This window comes from Dendropsophus ebraccatus, chromosome 5 (genome assembly GCF_027789765.1).
Source record: "Dendropsophus ebraccatus isolate aDenEbr1 chromosome 5, aDenEbr1.pat, whole genome shotgun sequence".
Lineage (NCBI taxonomy): Eukaryota > Metazoa > Chordata > Amphibia > Anura > Hylidae > Dendropsophus > Dendropsophus ebraccatus.
Window position 1 is genome coordinate 32449537 of NC_091458.1, and position 24375 is coordinate 32473911.

Sequence of the window (24375 nt, forward strand, 5' to 3'; positions counted from 1 at the left end):
CTGTGACGGCGCCATTCTATCAGTCGGTTCAGATTAAAGAGGATGTACCTGGTGGTACATCCTCTTTAAACAGACAGTGGATATGTGTGGTACCCAGTCATACAATATTGGTCCAGATTTATCTATCCGAGACAGGACCGTCTGATTGGCTCATAATCATACAGAGCCCAACTTTCCTTCTACCAGAGTTATCCCATAAATGAAAGCCAAGCTGTAATTGGTTGCTATGGACAACTCAGGTCTTGTATCAGACATGTTGATTGGTCTGAGCCAACGGATTCGTCATCTGTAGTGATGACATATGGTGTGCAGCATAGATGGAAACACTATCTCGTGAGGAAAGACCATGTTTTCCTATACAATGTGGTAAGGGTGAGCAGAGGTAACATTACAGCTGACCTGTATCAATACTTCACCATGTATCTTCCCACTATGTAACAGTGTTTCCTGACAGATCGAACAACACTGAACATACAGGACTGTTCACCAAGCTGCGCCCCGGCATGATGGGAGTCATAGCACTGCCCCGGCATGATGGGAGTCATAGCACTGCCCCGGCATGATGGGAGTCATAGCACTGCCCCGGCATGATGGGAGTCATAGCACTGCCCCGGCATGATGGGAGTCATAGCACTGCCCCGGCATGATGGGAGTCATAGCACTGCCCCGGCATGATGGGAGTCATAGCACTGCCCCGGCATGATGGGAGTCATAGCACTGCCCCGGCATGATGGGAGTCATAGCACTGCCCCGGCATGATGGGAGTCATAGCACTGCCCCGGCATGATGGGAGTCATAGCACTGCCCCGGCATGATGGGAGTCATAGCACTGCCCCGGCATGATGGGAGTCATAGCACTGCCCCGGCATGATGGGAGTCATAGCACTGCCCCGGCATGATGGGAGTCATAGCACTGCCCCGGCATGATGGGAGTCATAGCACTGCCCCGGCATGATGGGAGTCATAGCACTGCCCCGGCATGATGGGAGTCATAGCACTGCCCCGGCATGGTGGGAGTCATAGCACTGCCCCGGCATGGTGGGAGTCATAGCACTGCCCCGGCATGGTGGGAGTCATAGCACTGCCCCGGCATGATGGGAGTCATAGCACTGCCCCGGCATGATGGGAGTCATAGCACTGCCCCGGCATGATGGGAGTCATAGCACTGCCCCGGCATGATGGGAGTCATAGCACTGCCCCGGCATGATGGGAGTCATAGCACTGCCCCGGCATGATGGGAGTCATAGCACTGCCCCGGCATGATGGGAGTCATAGTATGGCTGTGTTTGGAGGAAGATGAGAGGGTGCGTACCAGGCGGATGAAGCCGAAGCCCCGGTCCCGGTTGATGAACACCTCGCTGGGCTCCCCGTACTTGTCGAACAGCTTCTTGAAATCCTCCTCCGTTATGTCGGTCGGCAGGTTGCCCACGAACAAGCGGCATCTCTGGGTGTAGCTCTTCTCCCCGGGCTTCAGGAAGCTCCTGATATCAATGGTCACCCCCCGCTCCTCTTCCCCTTCGTCCATCTTCGGCGGCATTAGAGCCGGGTCCCCCTCAGACAGGTCCAGGCTACGTTTGTTATTCCTCCCCGGCGGTACCATTTGCTGCTGCGGAGGGGAGACCATGTCGCCGCTGTTGTTTCCATTGTTATTCTTCTCAATGCGCACTTGCTTGAGGTTCCTGTTCGCCATTGCCATCTTATTGCGGCAATCCTACCCAGAGAGAGCTATCGCCACCACACAGGTCCCAAAAAAAGCGGCTTCAAAATGGCGCCGTGAAAATTTTCCAACGGGTGATGACGTCACACTTCCAGACCCCCTTTCCCGGCGTTAGGATTGCGAGAGGCCAAACACTCGCTAATCAAACTGTCCCCGCCCAAGTGTTAATGTAGCTCAAAGCGTCGGCCATATTTATGTAGACCAAACCCTATCTTTACGCTACCACTGTACTTCGGCAAAATGGAGTCAAAGCGCGGACACAACACATAATATTGTAGCTTCTAGCTGGAGACGGGAGTGGCTTTCCTATTACATAAGAGCCGTACTGCAGTGGCCAACCTCGTGTTATTGGATTGTGTGTTGCTAGGGCACGTGAAGCCCTGGACAACAATGCTACAGAGAAACGTGCACAATTCTCCTCACGCAGCGCAAAACATATTGTAGGAAAAAAACAATAGCCTGATGGATAGTAAAGGGAAAGACACAATCCAGTATTACTGCTCCATATTAGGCCACCCTGCCCTTCAGCTATAATGAGTGGGGCGGGACCCAAAGGGAGAACAATGGAGACAATAGGGCCCTATCTTTAAATAGTAACCAATCACAGCAGCTTGTATCTCTTATTCTGCACCTCATAAATGAAAGCTGTGCTGTGATTGGCTGCTGTGGGCAATAAAGGCATCTTTTCCTATAGGACACCATGACCAGGGCCGTATTCCCAGCCGCCGCTGCCCCCGGGCACTACACCTGCAGACGCCCCCCATCTTCTCTCACCAATTAGCATCAGGATTTTTTAGTTTCTGAACATCATATTGATATCTACACCTACAAATTTCAAAATAACCCTCAGTTTACTAATATTTTCCTACGAGTGGAAATCACTGTTGAGAACTTATAACACCTATATTTCCCACCCTCAAAACAAAATGATAAAAAACAGCATACAAAAAGATAAATATCAAATATCCATTTTTATTGTCACAAAAATCCAAATAATTAAAAAACACCCATAAAAATAAGGGGGGACTAGGTACCGGAACATACAGGGCAACTGGGGCAAAGTAATCGATGTTAGTAGTGTAATCAAATATGGTGTGAAATAATATTTTGTATGGATAGGGTCAATGGGAAAATGATTGAAAATATAATAATCAAATTAAATTAAATATACATGTATAGAAAATGCATAAACTGTGCCACAAAACCTGTAAAGAAGATTTGTATATAAATAGATATCCACATTAACTTATGTATAAATAAAGTGCAATGAGGTAGAACAATTGAATATATGGCAGTGATCGCTCATGGGGACATATATAAAGTGCCAATGCAATGAGGTAGATAGTAGTTTAGATAGCAGTATACAGGTTTAGGCTATGTTCACACTGTGTATGAATCCGTCCGTAGTTCGTACGCCGCCGTACATGTGCGGCTGAAACTACGGGCGTGGGGAAAAATAGACATGTGGCCGGATGCGTACGAACCGCGAACATACGCCCGTAGTACAGTTATGCTTCCCTAGCTTGTTTCGAAGCGATCTGAAACAGGTCATTTACTTGGAAATCTTCGCCCAGCCCCGTAAACCACACAGAACCTTTTGGATCTAAAAATCACGTTCAATTTGGCTGAAATAAGTACTTCGTACGGGACCGCATGGAAATCCACGGCCGTGAGTCTCAACATTTCCGTCCTCAAACAATGGTCTTGTTCATTTTTCTCGGCTCCGTATACGATCCGGCCGTAAGCTCATACGTAGTGTGCACTGTGCGGGCGTATATCGGATACTTTCAAGCGAACGCATCAACCTCAAAATTACGTGCGTATATTCGCGGTTCGCACTACGGACGGATTCATACGCAGCAGATTTGATGGTGCAGATTTGATGCTGTGTTCAGTTATTTAAATGAAATCTGCTGCGGATCTGCTGCGGATCTGCAGCAGAAAATCAGCTGCGGATCCGGTAAGTGTGAACGTACCCTAAATAAATTAGATTAAAGTCAGGCACATAAATATCAGATCCCTTTACAGACCCATTACCATGTGCGCCTCGACGCACGTTTTGCTATTTGCTTTATCAAGAGGCCTCTTGATAAAGCAAATAGCGAAACCTGCGTCGAGGCGCACATGGTAATGGGGGTTTGTGACATTGGTCTGGCACAGGGCATTTGATGTGGGCTGATATGGGTCTGTAAAGGGATTTGATATTTATGTGCCTGACTTTAATCTAATTTATTTAACCTGTATACTGCTATCTAAACTACTATCTACCTCATTGCATTGGCACTTTATATATGTCCCAATGAGCGATCACTGCCATATATTCAATTGTTCAAAAGTTAATGTGGATATATGGTGACATGTGAGGTGGTATCTATTTATATACAAATCTTCTTTACAGGTTTTGTGGCACAGTTTATGCATTTTCTATACATGTATGATATTTAATTTAATTTGATTATTATATTTTCAATCATTTTCCTATTGACCCTATCCATGCAAAATATTATTTCACACCATATTTGATTACACTACTAATATTGATTACTTTGCCCCAGTTGCCCTGTATGTTCAAGTACCTAGTCCCCCCTTATTTTTATGGGTGTTTTTTAATTTGGATTTGGATTTTTGTGACAATAAAAATGGATATTTGATATTTACCTTTTGTATGCTGTTTTTTATAATTTCGTTTTGAGGGTGGGAAATATAGGTGTTATATATCATATTGATATCTGATCAGTCTTAGGCCCCTTTCCCACATTTACTGTACGTCACCACATGCAGCAGATGCCAGACCCTCATGCGGTAACCAATAGGCATATGACCAATAATCCTGGTAACAGCACATGACTACTGGGGAAGAAATGGGATTGTGGTTTCGGCCACGTGCACTTCCCTACATGTAGAAACATTGTCTGAATAGCGTTTTTCAAGGTTTTTAACTGCTTAAAACATAAAATAAGTGGTAAATACGGCTCTGACCATGACACAAATGTAGTCAAATAATCATCACATTCAAGCCAATTCCTGCCCATTGAAAGAACATGTGGAAAATGGAAGTAGTCACTAGCTGATAGAGTGTAAGGGCAGGTTCACACTATTGAATCCGCACAGATGAGTTCCGGCGGATTCCGTCGCTCGTACCCGCTCACAGCCACGTGTATATCCGCCCATGCCACAGACACCATTCTATTGCCGGGCCGATTCGGCTGTCCGCCGAAATAATAGACATGTCAGTTCTTTCGCCGAAAGGCAGAATCCACCTGGTCATAGAATGGTGTCTATGGCACAGGCAGATATGCGCACGGCCGTGAGCGGATACAAGCGACGGAATCCGCTGGAACTTAACCGCGCGGATTCCGTAATGTGAACCTACCCTAAGGCTTTGTTCCCACTGAGCAAAACTAGCAGAATTCCGTGGGGGAACATGTTAATTCTTCAGCGTGGACCAAGCAGGAGCACGTGCCTCCCATAGACTCCCATTATGAGAGAGAGGCTAACGGCATTCCGCGGTGGACAATTCCGCCGTGGAATTCCGCTAGTTTTGCTCAGTGGGAATAAAGCCTTAGGCTATGTTCCCACACAGTATTGTTGCTTAGTATTTTGCAGTCATAACCAGGAGTAGATTGAAAACACAGAGAGGTCATGTTCTCACACTGCAAAAATTTAGTGGCAAATAATGGCAGTTGTTTTAAAATAACGGTAATTATTTATCATTAAATGACGGCCATCCACTCAATTTCCACAGTGTAAGAACATAGCTTTTGTGTGTTTTTAATCTACTCCTGGTTATGACTGCAAAATACTGAGCAAAAATACTGTTTGGGAACATCTTATTCTTACCTTACCATAGTGTCCTCTTGTGAAGTCCTTGGGACCCCCCCACAGACCTGTGCCATTTTTGAGACAGACTCATTTTGTAAGGGACAGCCCGCTCTGGCAATCACTGACTAAGACAGGACAGCACTGTGGCCAGTGATTGGCTGTGTCTGCTGAGATTCGTCCATCCCGGAAGTGACAGCGGCAGCGGTCTGCGGGGGACCTGGAAACACCACAGGAGGACATCAAGGAAGCATTTTGAGGTAAGAATAAGATTAGGGTATGTTCACACTGTTTGTACATTTGATCCTTTGTGGTCAATTTTAAGTGGTTTTAACTTTGTGGTGTTTTGATAATAAAGATTTTTATTTTATTATTTTATTATTTTTATTTTATTATCAAAACACCACAAAGTTAAAACCACTTAAAATTGACCACAAAGGATCAAATGTACAAACAGTGTGAACATACCCTAATCTTATTCTTACCTCAAAATGCTTCCTTGATGTCCTCCTGTGGTGTTTCCAGGTCCCCCGCAGACCGCTGCCACTGTCACTTCCGGGATGGACGAATCTCAGCAGTCACAGCCATTCGCTGTTATCTTGGTTGCATATGATTCTAATTGGGATGTGTTGAGATGCACCACTCCATGTGACATATAGCTGTTCCCACCATAGCCTATCCTAATTGTATATGTTCACACTGTTGACACTGCTTCTCTATAGGAGAGCATGCGCTTCTCTGCTGCAGCCGCTCTCTGCTCAAAGAAGGGACATGTCACTTCTCTGAGCGGCGGAAGCGGAGGAGCACACGCTCTCCCATAGACCCGAATTAACCTTATGTTGCATATAAGGGTAGCATTATATAAACAGTTTAACCAGGGGCGTAGCTAATGTCTCCTGGGCCCTGGTGCAAGAGGTCAACTTGCCCCCCCCCCCCCTTCCTCGACCAAGCAATGCTATTTGTGTGTGTGTGTGTGTGTATATATATATATATATATATATATATATATATATCTCATCTCAAGACTGATATTACCAATAATACCAGTATATAGGAAATATTGTCACCATACATATTACCGCCATACTGTCACTAACCAAACCCTGAATACTGAGACCAATATTGCCACTAATACAAGGGGGAAATATAACCATCACACCACAACTACTGCCATCACCATCATTTTGTTACTGACCAAATCCAGTATACTAAATCCAATGAAACACAGTACCAGATTACAAGTAGCAAACAACACCGCCACATACTGACTAACCACCACTGCTACTGAATGATCCACTGTACACAGATCACAATCACCTCATCCAGTCATATAGAGGTGGACGCAGCAACACACAGGTTCTCTACTCCATATACATTACAGTGCAGATATACAGTATTTAGTGACTCACAGAGGACGTCTTCTCTGATCAGAATTCGTCCCTTTTCATCTTCTTCTCCATCTGTCCTGGGCCGTCATGAAAACTTCTCCGAGCCAAGAATCCACAGAATCTGCCAGACAGACATATTAGACTTCTCACTCCGGCACCATCCTCATCTCTATACACACTGCACATCTGTATTGGCCCCTTTACACCCTCATTTAGTGGGTAGGCTGACTCTATGTGACCCTTATAGTATATGCCCCCCTCTGTGTGGTCACCTATAGTACATGCCCTATTCCATACACCCCTCCGTGTAGTCCCCCTTATAGATGCCCCCCTGTGTTGTCACCCAGATAGATGGCCCCCATGTTATCTCCCTTATAGATGCCCCCTCCATGTTATCCCCCTTATAGATGCCCCCCTGTATCCCCCTTATAGATGGTCCCCCATGTATCCCCCTTATAGATGGTCCCCCCCATGTATCCCCCTTATAGATGGTTCCCCCCTGTATCCCCCTTATAGATGGTTCCCCCCATGTATCCCCCTTATAGATGGTTCCCTCCCATGTATCCCCCTTATAGATGGTCCCCCCCATGTATCCCCCTTATAGATGGTTCCCCCCCATGTATCCCCCTTATAGATGGTTCCCCCCCATGTATCCCCCTTATAGATGGTCCCTCATGTCTGTGAAAAAAAACAAAAAAAAAAAACAACACAACTCACCTGACAACTTGCTCCCCCGCTGTGTCACTCTCCTTCTGCAGTCCGGTCCGGCTGTCATCTGACGCGCGGCTCCCGGCTCTGCACGCTCCCATCCCCGGCAGCACATACATCAGTGAGTTCTGTGCGCGCCGGGGATGTTACTTCTGGCACGGGGGCGCTTATTATCAACGCACCCTGCACCGGAAGTACTTCCCCAGTGCACACAGAGATCACTGATACTTGTGCTGACGGGGACGGGAGCATGCAGAGCTGGGAGCCGCGGCGACCATTGTGACCGAGTTTAACCCTTTCCCGCACAAGGACGTCACTGTACGTCCTCGCGCGGGTGGGGGCGTTCAGAGCGGGTCCCATGGGGACTTCTAGTATAAGTGTAAAAGTTAAAAATAAAGTGTCATTATTAATAAAAAGCCCCCTCCCCTAATAAAAGTCAGAATCACCCCCCTTTTCCCATTTTTATAAATAAAAACAAATAAATACATAAATAAATAAACATGTTTGGTATCACTGCATGCGTAATCGCCCAAAATATTAATTTATCACATTCTTGATCTCGTAATTGTGCATTTTTGGTTGCATCAAATCCAGAAAAATTGTAATAAAAAATCGCATATGCGCAATCAAGGTATCAATAGAAAGAACACATCATGGTGCAAAAAATGACACCACATACAGCCCCATAGACCAAAGGATAAAAGCGCTATAAGCCTGGGAATGGAGCGATTTTTAGGAACATATATTTGTTAAGAATGGTTTGAATTTTTTACATCCCATCAGATGCAATAAAAGTTATACATGTTACATATCGTTGCAATCGTAACGACTTGAGGAACATGCATAACATGTTTTTCCATAGGACACACGGCGTAAAAACGAAGCCCACCCAAAGAAAAAGAATTGTGGGGTTTTTTTTCAATTTCAATGCGCATATAATTTTTTTCTGCTTTCGCAGCATATTTTATGCAAAAATTCAGCCTGTCATTGCAAAGTACAATTAGTGACGCAAAAAATAAGGGCTCATGTGGGTCTGTAGATGTAAAAATGCAACTGCAGGAGGAAAAAACGAAAACGCAAAAAAACGAAAATTTGCCTGGTCCTGAAGGGGTTAAAATTGCTGGAGTACCCCTTTAACATAAAAAATTAATGGAATTTTTATCAACAACAAAAATTCCCACTTAATTCCCAAATTAAGCCGATTGAGCCGATTACTCAATTTTTAGCAAAAATCATATCTACCATCTTACCTACTCAGTTACCGGAGTTAAAGGGGTATTTCCCTGAAAAGCATTTTTACATCATTAAATAGGTCACTTTATTGCAATATAAGGTAATTACACGAGAAGAGAGAGAGGAGGTGATTGGGGAGATTGAGGAGGGAGAGAGAGAGGATGTGATGGGGGAGATGGAGGAGGGAGGGAGAGAGGAGGTGAAGATGGAGGAGAGAGAGGTGATGGGGGTGGATGGAGGAGGGAGGGAGAGAGGAGGTGAAGGGGCGGGAGAGATGAGGTGATGGGGGAGATGGAGAAGAGAGAAGGAGGTGATGGGGAAGATTGAGGAGGGAGAGAGAGAGGATGTGATGGGGGAGATGGAGGAGGGAGGGAGAGAGGAGGTGATGGGGGAGATGGAGGAGGGAGGGAGAGAGGAGGTGATGGGGGGAGATGGAGAAGGGAGAGAGGAGGTGAAGGTTGGAGATGGAGAAGGCAGAGAGGAGGTGAAGGCGGGAGATGGAGAAGGGAGAGAGGAGTTGAAGGGGGGGAGAGAGGTGGTGAAGGCTTGGGGGGTAAGGGGGGCGGGTGTGAGACACGGTACAAACTCTCCCAGCGGCTCGCTGCGGTACCAACACTGCCCGGACCCCACACAGCTCTGTATAGCACCCCCCGCCGCCGGCTGCTCTGCTTGGTTGGTTACCGGGATGCGGGGGGTGCTATGCGGCGCTCAGTAATCTATCCGATCCCTTCCGATGCCAAATACATGACCCCCTCTCCCCCTTCAAACCCAGTGTACCCCTCATCAGATCTGCAGCACCGAGACGGCTCTCAGCTTCCCTCACAGCGTTCTGCTGCTGAGGGGAGCTGAGAGCCGGCCCGGCGCTGCAGATCTGATGAGGGGTACACTGGGTTTGAAGGGGGAGAGGGGGTGATGTATTTTGCATTGGAGGGGGGGGGATCGGATCGATAACTGAACGCCGCATAGCACCCCCGCATCCCGGGAACCAACCAAGCAGAGAAGCGGGCGGCGCGGGGGGGGGGGGGCAGCAACGTCAGGGGGCACAGTGTGGGGGCCACAGGTGAGCTCAGGGGGCGAGGGGGCACACAGGTGACCTGGGGGGAGGCAGTCGGGAGACAGCAGCAGCTGTCAGTGTCCTCCCTCACTTTAATAGGCAGGGTTAAAAGCCAGCCCATTGAAGAGACGGAGGATACGTGATGCCGACACAGAGGGTAGGGGCCAGAAGCAGGGAGTGGTGTCGGGTTGGACTGAGATCTGATGATTCTATGTGTTTGGTGGGGGTGAATGCACCTAGATAACAGCAAAACTATGCAGAATCCATAATAAATTGATATTGGAAAGATGGAAAGCTATGGGTGGGCAACGTATTAATGAAAAACATTTTTTTGGGGGGATACCCCTTTAACCTCTTAAGGACCCATGATGTACCGGTACGTCATGGATCACTGTCACTTAAGGACCCATGACGTACCGGTACGCGGGTCCTTTATGAGGGCGCCGCGGATCGGTCGCATGCGATCGGGAGAGATGGCCTGCAGAAATACACTGCAGGCCATCTATCCCTGTCGGCATGGGGGGTTGTTAACCCCCCCCATGCCGACGATCGCCGCTATTGGCTTACCAGTTCAGATCAGCCAATAGCGGCGATCGGAACCTTTCCGGGCCATCGGTGACCCGATGACCCGGAAAAAAATGGCGGTCGGTGCTGTCCGAGGATGGCACCGACCGCCATTACTGTAAAAAGTAATGTTGGTCACAGTGCCACCGGCCCGATCGCCGTGAACGGCCGGCCGTTCACGGAGATCAAAGTCCCCAAAAGTTATAAATACCTGCTCCGGACCCCTCAGCTAGGTAGCTGAGGGGTCCAGAGCAGGTATTTGTACATTACTCACTTGTCCCGGGGTCCTGATCGGCGTCTTCCGGGTTCGCGGCATCCTCGTCTTCTGGTCGGGTCTTCGGCTCTTTCCGTGACGTCCCATTCGGCTTTTTTCGGCTATTTTCGGCTCCAGCGTCGTCTTTTTTCGGATCTTGCGCTCTGCTGCCCCCTAGCGGCTGATAAGTGTAATACACGTATCAGCCACTATAGGGATGTTCAGATGTTCAGGGTTTTTTTTTCCAAATTTGTTTTTTCTATTTTCCGCACCCTATCGCCGCTGAGTGTTGATCAGCATCGCACGAAAGTGCGCTGCTAATCAGCAACTCCTCCTTTTTGGCGTAGGGTGTTTTTTTTTCTATATCCTACTGCCACGGTCTGCTGATAAGTGCCGCACATAAGTGTGGCACTTATCAGCAACACCATTGTTGGCGTAGATTTTTTTTTTTTTATTTATACTCACTGTAAAAACACTACATTACACCACACTACACTACATTGAATAAAGTTTGACACTACACCACTACATACCCCATATACCAATCCCTATATAAAAATGGCCCCCAGGGCGTTTTCAATGTCGGACGCATACGCTATTATTGCCTCCGACACCGAAACAGCCAGTGAGGATGAATGGGGGGGATCCTTCGTTCCTCCATTCATCCTCATCCTCATCCTCCAATGACGTATCTGGAGGTAGCGTAGCTGCCTCCCGGACACGTCTTTTCCGCCAGTACCGTCCCAATAAGAGATGACGGTATGGCGTGAAATTCTACTAACTCTGTGAGAGTACCTCAGGGTACACTTACAGATCCAGGGTACATGCACACTGTGGAATGGCGAAGGATAACCCTTTATGCATTCCGCAGCTGGCACCCGCCGGCGGACTGATGCAGGCGCGTGTCTCCACCCGTGCCATAGACTCCATGTTATGCACGGGCGGATTCCGTTGTCCGTCTAAAGAATAAACACATTGGTCGGAGAGCAGAATCCGCCCGTGCATAGAATGGAGTCTATGACATGTCTGGAGACGCGCGCCCGCATCAGTCCGCCGGTGGGTGCCAGCTGCGGAATGCACAAAGGGTTATCCTTCGCCATTCCGCATTGTGCACGTACCCTTAGAGTGTATGAAGGAAGGGACACCCGAATCCAGCCCCCAGATGCCCCCCCCCCCATCCTCCGAGTTAGTGGGAAGATTGTTTGGGAACTGATCTTCCCTCTGCTGGATAAAGGTTACCACCTGTACGGGGATAACTTTTATACCAGCACCCCCTCTTCTGGTCTCTCGCTGCCCGAGCTACTGTAGCTTGCGGCACGATCCGAACATATCAGAAGCCGTAATAAAGCCCTAATATTTAGCAGCCATGGAGCAGACCCAGCGCTTCTGGATATGAAGGACCCCGTATCGCACCAGGGCAACATTTTCCAGGTGACGTCCCACACACAGGAGAACGGGAGACCCCAGAAGAAGTACAGAGTGTGGTGTAACAGGGGGATCAGGAAGGACACCATTTTCCCATGTGACACCTGTCCTGATCGCCCCGGCCTCTGCATACTGGATCGCTCCAAGGCGTACCACACGTCATTGGGGTTCTACATTATCTAAATTCTGTCCCTTATTCCTATTTCAGGGGTCACGTTGATCCAGGGATTATTCTGATCGCCATTATGGAGTCGGGAAGGAATTTTTCCCAGTGATGAGGTTACTGTTGTCTGCCTTACAAGGGTTTTTTGCCTTCCTCTGGATCAACACAGGTTGAATTTGATGGACACCTGTCATTTTCAACCTTATAAACTAATAATTGGCCTAATACCCCCAAATAAATTAGAATTGTCCCTTTTCCCCAGCTAAATAGGTATGGCCGCTATTCCCATTAGAGGATGCCATGATGCAATTACAAAGCCTCTGTGCGGCCAGGACAGTAGAAACCCCCCACAAGTGACCCCATTCTGGAAACTACACCCCATAAGGAATCTAACAAGGGGGGCAGCGGGTATATGGACCCCTGGTGACGGCCACATTTGGGACGTGAAAATGAAAAAAATTGTATTTTTTATTTTCACGGCACATGTTCTACACATGTGCCGGTCACCAGTGGGGTCCATATGCTCACTGTACACCTCGTTAGATTCCTTATGGGGTGTAATTTCCAGAATGGGGTCACTTGTGGGGGGTTTCTACTGTCCTGGCAGCACAGGGGTTTTGTAATTGCGACATGGCTTCCATCCTCCATTCCAGCCTCTAAATGGTGCTCTGTCCCTTTGGTGGCTTGCCCTGTGCCCATATGGCACATTATGTCCACATGTGGGGTATTTTCGTACTCAGGGGAAATTACCCTACACGTTTTGAGTTTATTTTCTTTTTTAACCCCTTGTGGAAATGGAATAAAATCAAGGCTAGACCAACATTTAGTGTAATTTTTTTTTTATTTTTACTCTAAATCATTGATCTTGTCATTATTTTTTCATTTTCACAAGGGGCTAAAAGATAAAAAAAAACTCAATGTGTAGAGCAATTTCCCCTGAGTACGGAAATACCCCACATGTGGACATAAAGCGCCATGCGGTTGCAGGGTAAGCCTCCAAAGGGAAAGAGCGCCATTTGGTTTTTTGAGGCTGGATTTGGCTGGAATGGATTTCGAGGAGCCATGTTGCATTTAAAAGGCCCCTGTGTTGCCAAGACAGTTGAAACCCCCCACAAGTGACCCCATTATGGAAACGACACCCCTCAAGGAATGTAACAAGGGGTGTAGTCAGCATATGGACCCCACTGGTGACGGGCACAAATGTGGAACAATGTGGCGTGAAAATGAAATATTACATTTTTTACACTATAATGTTGGTTTAGCCTTGAATTTATCATTTTCACAAGGGGTTAAAAGAGAAAAAAAACACAAAATGTGTAGAGCAATTTCCCCCGAGTCCGTAAATACCCCACATGTGGACATAAAGCGCCATGTGGGCGCAGGGCAAGCCTCCAAAGAGAAGGAGCGCCATTTGGATTTTGGAGGTTGGATTTGGCTGGAATGGATGATGAACACCATGTCGCATTTACAGAACCCTCGTGCTGCCAAAACACTGGAACCCCCCAAAAGTGACCCCATTCTGGAAACTACACCCCACAAGGAACCTAACAAGGGGTGCAATGAGGATATGGACCCCTTGATGACGGGCACATTTGTGCCGTGAAAGTGAAAAAATGAAATTTTTCACTTTCACATCACATTGTTCCACATTTGTGCCCCGTCACCAGTGGGGTCCATATGCTCACTGCACCCCTTGTTAGATTCCTTGAGGGGTATAGTTTCCAGAATGGGGTCCCTTGTGGGGGGGGGGTTCCAGTGTTTTGGCAGCACGAGGGCTCTGTAAATGCGACGTGGCCCTTGACACTTTATGTCCACATGTGGGGTATTTCCGTACTCGGGAGAAACTGTGCTACATGTTTTGTGTTTTTTTTTTTCTTTTATCTCTTTGTGAAAATTAAAAATTGAAGGCTAGAACAACGTTTTAGTGTAAAAAATACTTTTGTCTTTTTTCACGCCACATTGTTCGGAAAATCTGTGAAGCACCTGTGGGGTCCAAATGTTTACCTCACCCCTTGTTACATTCTTTGAGGGGTGTAGTTTTCTAAATGGTGTCCCTTTAGGGGTGTTTTTTAGGTTTTGGCACCCCAGAGCCTCTGCCAACCTGAAGTGGTACAGTCAGAAATGACCAAATATAACGGAGCCATCGAAATTCACTAGGCGCTCCCTTATATCTGAGGCTTGTGGTTGCGTCAAATAGCGCAATAGGGCCACATATGGGGTATTTCTATAAACTGCAGAAACTGGGCAATAAATATTGGGGTGCATTTCTCTGGTAATAGGTTCATAATTATGAAAAATATTGGATTACAATAAAATCTCTGCACAGAAAATTAAAATTTTCAAATTTCTTACACACTTAGCTTTTATTTCTGTGACTCCCCTAAAGGGTTAAAAAACTTTCTGGATGTGCTTTTGCAGAGTTTGCGGGGTGCAGTTTCTGAAATGGGGTGCTTTGTGGGGCTTTCTAACATACAGGCCCCTCAAATACACTTTAAACCTGAACAGGTCCCTAAAAATATCTGATTTTGAAATTTTACTGAAAATTTGGAAATTTGTTGCTAATGTTTTACGCTTTCTATTGTTTAAAAAAAAATGAAAGATAGTTTAATAAATGCCGCCAACATAAACTAGACATGTTGCTAATGCTATTTAATATATAATTTATGTGGTATAACCATTTTCTGTATAAGCAGAAAAGTTTTAAAGTTGGAAAAATGCATTTTTTCACAATTTTTCACGCTATTTTGTTTTTTTTTAATAAATATTCGTTATTAGTATCGACTCCAATTTACTAGAAATGTGAAGTACAATATGTCTCGAGAAAACAATCTCAGAATCGTCCGGATAGGTAAAAGCATCCCAAAGTTATTAATGAATAAAGTGACACAGGTCATATTCATAAATTTGCTCCGGTCCTTAAGGCCATTTCAGGCCCGGTCCTTAAGGCCATTTCAGGCCCGGTCCTTAAGGGGTTAAGAAAAAAAACAGAACAGGCGCTTCATAGCAGGAAAACCTCTAGTATACCATTGGAATTATTCAGAAACAAATCATGTAATGAAAATTGTACTACCATTATTAACCTTAAATGTACTATTTATGTTATATATCTCTGTACCATTTAGGTGGATTCATACATAATGAGTTTGGAGCAGATTTCATGCTGTTCATATCACAGCAAATGCGTTGTGATACTAGTTACCGTTAAGAGTCTATAGCCCTACATTTCACAGCATATTTGAGAAGAAATGTAGTAGCAACTTTCTTTAACTACTACTATGTCGGGGTGGTAAAAATATTAAAGACACAATGCTTATCCACTCCTGTTCCTTCGGCACTCTCCCGCCTGCTTCTCCAGATCTGGACTCACTGACAGCCTGCTTAGTCAATCACTGTGCTGTTTTGGGACAGTGCAGTGATTGGCTGAGCGGGCTGTCAGCAAAAATGCAGGGCTATAGACTCTAATGGTAACAAGTATCACAGCTGACTTGCTGCAGTATGCTCAATGTGAAATCTGCTGCAAACACGTTACGTGTGAATATACCATGAAAGTACATTACATGGTGCTCATAGATGTGTATGAAAAAGAAAGCAGGGAGGTGTGGCTGGAGGGCGACATAAGCCTAGATTTATTAAGCTGAGAAAAAAATTGGACACACTTCTATCTCTGACAGATAGCAACCAGCTTTCATTTTTCAAAACAAGCTGTGATTGGTTGTCATCTGTCTGAGACACAAAATGTGTATGATTTTCGACTGATACAGATTGATAAATCTGGGCCAGAGTGTTTTGTTTTATTTTACCTCAATGTTAAAAGAAGAACTCAATTTACTTCTGTTTAAAAATCTCAAGCTTTCCAGTACGTATCAGCTACTGTATGTCCTACAGGAAGTAGTGTATTCTTTCCAGTCTGACACAGCACTCTCTGCTGCCACCTCTTTCCATGTCAGAACTGTGCAGAGTAGAAAAGGTTTTTCTATAGAGATATACTGCTACTCTGGACAGCTCCTGACACAATCAGAGGTGGCAGCAGAGAGCACTGTGTCAGACTGGGAAAAATACCCCACTTCCTGCAGGACATAAATCAACTGATAAGTACTGGAAGACTAAAGATTTTTAAATAAAAGTAAATTATAAATCTATATCACTTTCTGACACCAGTTGATGTGAAAGAAAAATAAAATTGCCAGAGTTCCCCTTTAATTCACAACCTACAACCTCCTCTTCTGTGTGTGCAGTGTATGAAATGTATCACAGAGGCTAGTCTCCACCTAATAGGTCAGAGGCAGCTGAAAAATAAATATGGAGCCTGCAGAAGTAATAAATAGCGAAAAATACCATATACACGTTATATAATTGCTAGAAATAGTTCCCAAACGTATTTGGTTTTCCTCTTTCTTTCTTTCCCTTGCTGCCTTAATGCTGCATTCCCATGTAGTCAAAGCTCGCCTCAGGAACATCAGAAAATCAATGCAGTGTAATGCTCACAGGAGATTTTTTCAAAGTATATCATTATCTAGAAAGCAAACATCACACATCCTGTAGGCCATTTCCATAATGGGATAAATTTATTGTAAAGTTACACATAAACAAATAAAATCATACACTCATCTCAAAGTCTTTAGTCATAGCACCAACCTCATCTGTGCCTGATCTACGTTTCTCCATTTAGGCTTCTTCTACAGCAGGGGTGGAGAACCTTTAGCCCTCCAATTATTGCAAAACTACAATTACAGGCAAGATGGGATTTGTAGTTTTGTGGTTTCAAGGGTGCGCTCAGCCTGGTGAAAATTTGAAAGCTATCAGCTGTCCATTTTATGATCTTGTACTAAACAAGAACTAAAGCTCTCCCCTGTGGACACTGAGAATATTGCATGCAGCAACGTTACCAAGAGGTTGTTCTTTGAATTAAAAAGGGATAATCCAACCATAGTGAAGTAATGGCATTTTGCTAAGCTATAACCTCAATTACTGGAGGTTTTTTTTTTCCATAGACCTCAATGGAAGTCTTCTGCTCCACTAAAAACGCCATAGCCTATGCATATGGAAATTTTTAGTTCAGCTTTTCAGTGAGAAAAACACCACTGTCTGGTCCCCAGGGGGTTAACTTAACCTTCTGTGGGCCAGGCGGTGGTCCTTGGGGTGACAGTCTGGCCCCCAAGGGGTTAAATGAACCCCCTGTAAGCCTGACTGTGCTCCATTATGAGGGGGGCTAGCGGGGGAGGGTTAACTTACCCCCTTGTCTTCGCATTGTCATCATTCAATGAGCAGGGACAGCCGCCAATTGGCTAAAATGACGCTTGAACATTATCATATCAGCTAATCAGCGGCTGCAGCGATGTCCCCGCTGCAGGCGCTGATTTGCTTTCAGATTTGAATAGCCAGAGCCCGGAATACTTGTAGCTCAGACTGGTACTTGGATGGGATGGGTTCATTGTCATATGATGCCATACGATGCCCAGGTCTGTGCTAGAGCCTCCTTTAACTGTATTATTTTCCCCAATAAACCTATGTCTTTGCTTATATATTGCGATCACTTACATATATCATTGTTAAATTCAGACATATAGGGGCACATTTATCAATATGTGCCCCTGGCATACGCCACAGAAAAAGCACAGATTTTGGTCTTTTCTGTGGCATTCACAAGGGGTAAACCCTGCTCGCCTGATCTGGGATTGGGGGTGGATTGGGGCGGCGCAGCCAGGTGGAAAAGAAGTGTGGCCTCCTACCAAGCCTGATGGTTTACCACTGGAAACAGGCATACTACACTTGAAATTTAGCTCTGGGTATTTCCCATTTTTCTTTATTGTCTCTGAGATGTTCCTACACCTTGACTGGTGTAAATTCAGATGATTGAACATGATTTGAAAAGACACAGGCCCTAAGGGGAAAGAATTGCCTGTAGTGCTCAGGGACAAGACTGTGTGCAGGCACAGATCTGGAGAACGGGAAAAAATTATTTCGCTGCACTAAAAGTTCGCAAGAGCAAAGTCTGGAACAGGACTCTTCCTAGAGCTGGCCACGCCAGCAAACTAAGTAAGTAGGCAGAAGGGCCTTGGTAAGAGAGGGGACCAAGAACCCAATGATCACTATGGTTGAACTCTAAATATCATGTGTATAGATGGAAGAAACATCCAGAAGGTCAACTATCAATACAGCCTCCACCAATTCAGGTTTTATGGCAGACTGGCCAGAAAGAAGCCTTGCCTAATGGTGCGTTTACACAGAGAGATTTATCTGACAGATTTTGGAAGCCAAAGCCAGGAATGGATTAGCAAAGAGGAGAAATCTCAGTCTTTCCTTTATGACCTGGTCTCTGTTTATAGTCTGTTTCTGGCTTTGGCTTTAAAAATCTGTCAGATAAATCTCTCTGTGTATGCACCCTAAGTAAAAGACACACAAAAGCCTATCTGGAGTTTGAAAAAAGGACTATGAGAAAAAGGGTATTATTCCTACCATTAAAAGGTTTCCACGAATCGTTCAAGATGGCAACATAAAAGGTGAAGGCTCCTACATCATTGGGGGGGAAATGAACAGTAAGCAGTAAGGTTAAAAAGAAGCTCCATCCCTTCGACCTCAGTGTTTACCAAATTACTTTAGGGAGTTTATTATGAACTCATCACCAGCTTGACATGTCACTGTCATTATAACTTTCAAAATCTATATTCACAGTAGATGTGAAATAAAGCAAGTTTACAATATACATTATTTTTTCGTGTTCTTATCATTCTTATCATGCATTATTTTTTCGTGTTCTTATCATGTAAAACAGAGATGAAGTCTCCTGAAGGCAGATTTTTAGACTTGTGCTCGTTGAAAAAATACTAAACAAATGAAGTCCTGGTCAGTACAGAGAGTGACTGCTCAATGAGTCAATCATTCATATGACTGCCTTCTCTGTGAGTACTCAGATGACCTGGGAAACACTGGACTTCCTTTTAAAGAACAACTCTTTTTTTCCCACAGCATTCCCCTTTATGGTAGCACCAATAATGGGGCCATACCATGTAAGTAGCTCAGGGTAGAAGAACTGCTAACAAAAGACCTCACATCCAAACGCACAGTCTTGATTGGCTGATAAATCCAATCTATAATAGCAGACAAATGTAGGAAGAGACCAAAACAGCATTGTAAAAATTTGTTCCGGAGAAGAGTCTGCTTTTTCTCGCCCATAAAGATGAAACTGCTTTTGTGGAGTAAACCATGATCCAAAGAGACACTGGGGGAAGTGCTAATGGACTATCCTTTAACTATCTCTTAAGCCATGTCTGGAACATCACCACATAGCAGCCAGAGGTGGTCATGTAGCAAGTCGAAGAAGACTGAAATTGTCTTAATATTTAAAAAAGAACAGATACTTCTCAAGCGGGTTAATAACAATTGGATTCAGCGCCTTCAGCTCTGTGTTCAGCACCATGGACAACACTGGTTGCATCACAGGCAATGTTCCCAGTTGTTGTTGCACCTTTTTGTGTTCATAACTTGTGAACCACAAAAAAAATGCATATATGATTGCAATTTGTGAGACAATCCTGGTCTTCTCTGATATGCTGCACAACCACCTTCCCACTGGAAAAAAATTGCCCTTAATCTAATATGGTGGCCCTAAATATGGCGGCCATGCTCCAGACATAGCTTAACCCCTTGCCTCTAAAGCCTGTTTTGGCCTTAATGACCAAGCCCATTTTTCAAAATCTGACCTGTCTCACTTTATGCGCTTATAGCTCAGTGATGCTTTAACATATGCTAGCGATTCTAAAATAGTTTTTTCGTCACATATGGTGCTTTATGTTATTGGCAAAATTTGGTCACTACTTTGAGTATTTTTTGTGAAAAACATCAAAATATCATGAAAAATTTGAAAAATTTGCATTTTATGAACTTTGAAATTCTCTGCTTCTAAAAAAAGGAAGTCATAGCACATAAATTAGTTACTAAGTCACATTACCAATATGTCCTCTTTATTCTGGCATAATTTGGTAAACATATTTTACTTTTTTAGGGTGTTATTGGGCTTAGAAATTTATTAGCGAATTATCACATTTTTGTGAAAGTTTCTAAAACTGATTTTTTTTAGGGACCAGTTCTTTTTTTTAAGTGGATTTAGGAGGCTTGTATACTGGAAACCCCCATAATTGACCCCATTTTGGAAACTAGACACCTTAAAGAATTAATCTAGGGGTATTATGAGCATTTTGACACTACAGGGGCTTGAGGAAAGTATTCACCATTAGGCCATAAAATTTTTTTTCCAATAATGTATACGTTTAGATTAAAGTTTCTCATTTTCAAAAGAAACATGAGAAAAAAAGCACAGCAAATTATGTAACGCAGGTTCTCCTGAGTATAATGGTACACCATATGTGGGCGTAAACCACTGTATGGGCACACAGTGGGGCTCAGAAGGGAAGGAGCACCTATTAGCTTTTTTGATGCAGATTTTGCTGAAGAAGTTTCTGAGCGCCAGGTGCGTTTGCAGCGCCCCTGTAGTGCCAGCAGAGTAAAACCCCTCATAAGTCACCCCATTTTCGAAAGTACACCCCTCAAAGAATTCATCTTGGGGTAGGATGAGTATTTTGACCCCACAGGTATTAGAGGAAAGTATTCAAAATTAGACAGTAAAAATGAAAAACCCAAATTTTTCCAATAATATGTTCGTTTAGTTTTAAATTTCTCAATTTCACGAGGAACAGGAGAGAAAACGTACCCCAAAATTTGTAACGCAGGTTCTCCTGAGTACAACGGTACCCCATATGTGGGCATAAACCACTGTATGGGCACACAGCAGGCCTCAGAAGGAAGGGAGCGCCAATTAGCTTTTACAGTGCAGATTTTGCTGAAGAAGTTTCTGAGCACCAGGTGCGTTTGCAGTGCCCCTGTAGTGCCAGCGGAGTAAAAAAAACAAAAAACATAAGTCACCCCATTTTAAAAAGTACACCCTTCAAAGAATTCATTTTGGGATGTGGTGAGCATTTTGACCCCACAGGTATTAAAGGAAAGTATTCAAAAGAAGACAGTAAAAATGAAAAAATAGAATTTTTCCAATAATATGTTTGTTTAGTTTGAAATGTCTCAATTTCACTAGGAACAGGGGAGAAAATACACCCCAAAATCTGTAACGCAGATTCTTCTGAGTACAACGGTACTCCATATATGGGCATAAACCACTATATGGGCACACATCGGGGCTCAGAAGGGAAGGAGCACCAATTTGCTGGAGCAAAACTGCAGTTATTAGAATAGCACAGTTACTAAAATACAATTAAAAAAATGAGATTACAGGTAATGTAGGGTGGTTACGGGCAACCTGGGGTGGTTACGGGTAATCTGGAGGTGGTTACGGTCAACCTGGGGTGGTTATGGGCAACCTGGGGTGGTTACGGGCAACCTGGGGTGGTTACGGGCAAGATCGGGTGGTTACAGGCAACGTGGGGTGGTTACGGATAAACTAAAGTGCTTATAGGTAATCTGGGATGGGTACATGTAATTTGGGGTGGTTATGGCAATCTAGCGTGGTTACGGGCAATCTGGAGAGGGTCATTGGCAATTTGGGGTGGTACAAGGCAACGTGTGGTGGTCGGAGGCAACGTGCGGTGGTCGGAGGCAACGTGCGGTGGTAGTAGGCAATCTGGGGGGAATTACGTGTAATCTGGCGTGATTAGGGGCAACCTGGGGGGGGGGCTACAGACAATCTGCGGTGGTTACGGGCAACGTGGGGTGGTTACAGACAATCTGGGGTGGTTACCGATAAACTGAAGTGCTTATAGGTAATCTGGGGTGGGTACATGTAATTTTGGGTGGTTATGGCAATCTGGTGTGGTTACGGGTAATCTGGAGGGGGTCACTGGCAACGTGTGTGAGTTAGAGGCAACGTGCGGTGGTCAGAGGCAGCGTGCCGTGGTCAGAGGCAATGTGCGGTGGTCAGAGGCAGCGTGCCGTGGTCAGAGGCAGCGTGCGGTGGTCAGAGGCGACATGCGGTGGTCAGAGGCGACGTGCGGTGGTCAGAGGCGACGTGCGGTGGTCAGAGGCGACTTGCGGTGGTCAGAGGCGACGTGCGTTGGTGAGAGGCAACGTGCGGTGGTTACGTGCAATTGGGGGTGATTACGGACCATCTGGAGGGGGTCACTGGCAATTTGGGGTGGTTACGGGCAACATGCGGTGGTTATGGGCAACGTGCGGTGGTTACGGGCAACGTGCGGTGGTTACGGGCAATGTGCGGTGGTTACGGGCAACGTGCAGTGGTTACGGGCAAAGTGCTGTGGTTACGTGCAATCTGGGGGGTTATGTGCAATCTGGCGTTATTACGGGCAACCAGGGGTGGTTACGGGTAATCTGGGGGGGTTAGGGGTAATCTGGGAGTAAACTGCAATTATTACTATAATAAAAAGTGTGTTTTATTTTTTTGTATGTTTTTCACTTTTTGTACTTTACACATTCATTTCCACTGTATTACTATGATTACTGTGATATTTTTATCACAGTAATCATAGTTCAGTGACAGAGACCAAATTGGTCTCTATCACTTGAAATTTTCCGAGATGGCTGGTTGTGACGCGCATGCGCACTTCACAACCAGCCTGGCCGTCGAGGAGGAAGGACCTCCCAGGATCAGGTAAAGTATAAGGGGTACGGGGGGTGACTGGGGGACGGGGGTGACTGGGGGGGTGGGGGGCGACTTGGGGTGGTTACAGACAATCTGGGGTGGTTACCGATAAACTGAAGTGCTTATAGGTAATCTGGGGTGGGTACATGTAATTTTGGGTGGTTATGGCAATCTGGTGTGGTTACGGGTAATCTGGAGGGGGTCACTGGCAACGTGTGTGAGTTAGAGGCAACGTGCGGTGGTCAGAGGCAGCGTGCCGTGGTCAGAGGCAATGTGCGGTGGTCAGAGGCAGCGTGCCGTGGTCAGAGGCAGCGTGCGGTGGTCAGAGGCGACATGCGGTGGTCAGAGGCGACGTGCGGTGGTCAGAGGCGACGTGCGGTGGTCAGAGGCGACTTGCGGTGGTCAGAGGCGACGTGCGTTGGTCAGAGGCAACGTGCGGTGGTTACGTGCAATTGGGGGTGATTACGGACCATCTGGAGGGGGTCACTGGCAATTTGGGGTGGTTACGGGCAACATGCGGTGGTTATGGGCAACGTGCGGTGGTTACGGGCAACGTGCGGTGGTTACGGGCAATGTGCGGTGGTTACGGGCAACGTGCAGTGGTTACGGGCAAAGTGCTGTGGTTACGTGCAATCTGGGGGGTTATGTGCAATCTGGCGTTATTACGGGCAACCAGGGGTGGTTACGGGTAATCTGGGGGGGGTTAGGGGTAATCTGGGAGTAAACTGCAATTATTACTATAATAAAAAGTGTGTTTTATTTTTTTGTATGTTTTTCACTTTTTGTACTTTACACATTCATTTCCACTGTATTACTATGATTACTGTGATATTTTTATCACAGTAATCATAGTTCAGTGACAGAGACCAAATTGGTCTCTATCACTTGAAATTTTCCGAGATGGCTGGTTGTGACGCGCATGCGCACTTCACAACCAGCCTGGCCGTCGAGGAGGAAGGACCTCCCAGGATCAGGTAAAGTATAAGGGGTACGGGGGGTGACTGGGGGACGGGGGTGACTGGGGGGGTGGGGGGCGACTTGGGGGGGGGGGGGCACAGTATCACTTTTTATCCCTGTCTCCAATCATTTATGGTGACAGGGGATAAAAAGTGCTTCTTTGCGCTGGGAACAGGCGATCAGCGGTATATAGTATATACCTATACCGCTGATCGCCTGTACGGGGACCACACGGGGGGGTCCCGATCACTGCCCCATGCTTTCCGCTACCTCCGGCGGCGGAGAGCATGGGGCTTTGATCATTTATTCATTTCCATCCCTGCGAAAAAACATCGTTTGTTCGCAGGGATGGGGGCGGCCATCTTGGATCTGATGGCCGCCCGGGGGAGGGAGCAGGTTAGTGATCGCCCACTAGGGGGGCTGATCTGGGGTCTCATTTATACATTTTTATCTCCCCCACCGTGGATTCACGGTGGGGGGAGATGAAAGAT

The 24375-nt window shown here is 45.8% G+C and overlaps 1 protein-coding gene across 8 annotated transcripts in view; it reads right to left on the reverse strand.

The window, feature by feature from the left end:
• The window catches only part of PSPC1 (paraspeckle component 1), a 124362-nt gene that overhangs the window by 65973 nt on the left and 34014 nt on the right, over positions 1-24375 (reverse strand). For 2 of the 8 annotated variants that reach the window (XM_069969806.1, XM_069969811.1), the window contains exon 1: positions 1313-1810. The exons of 4 other annotated variants lie outside the window; for them this stretch is intronic. In XM_069969806.1, the coding sequence (XP_069825907.1) occupies positions 1313-1696 (384 nt within the window). In that variant the 5' untranslated portion in view covers positions 1697-1810. Of the gene's footprint in view, positions 1-1312; positions 1812-24375 lie in introns of those variants that run through there. 2 more of the 8 variants (XM_069969813.1, XM_069969805.1) reach the window with 2 other exon arrangements.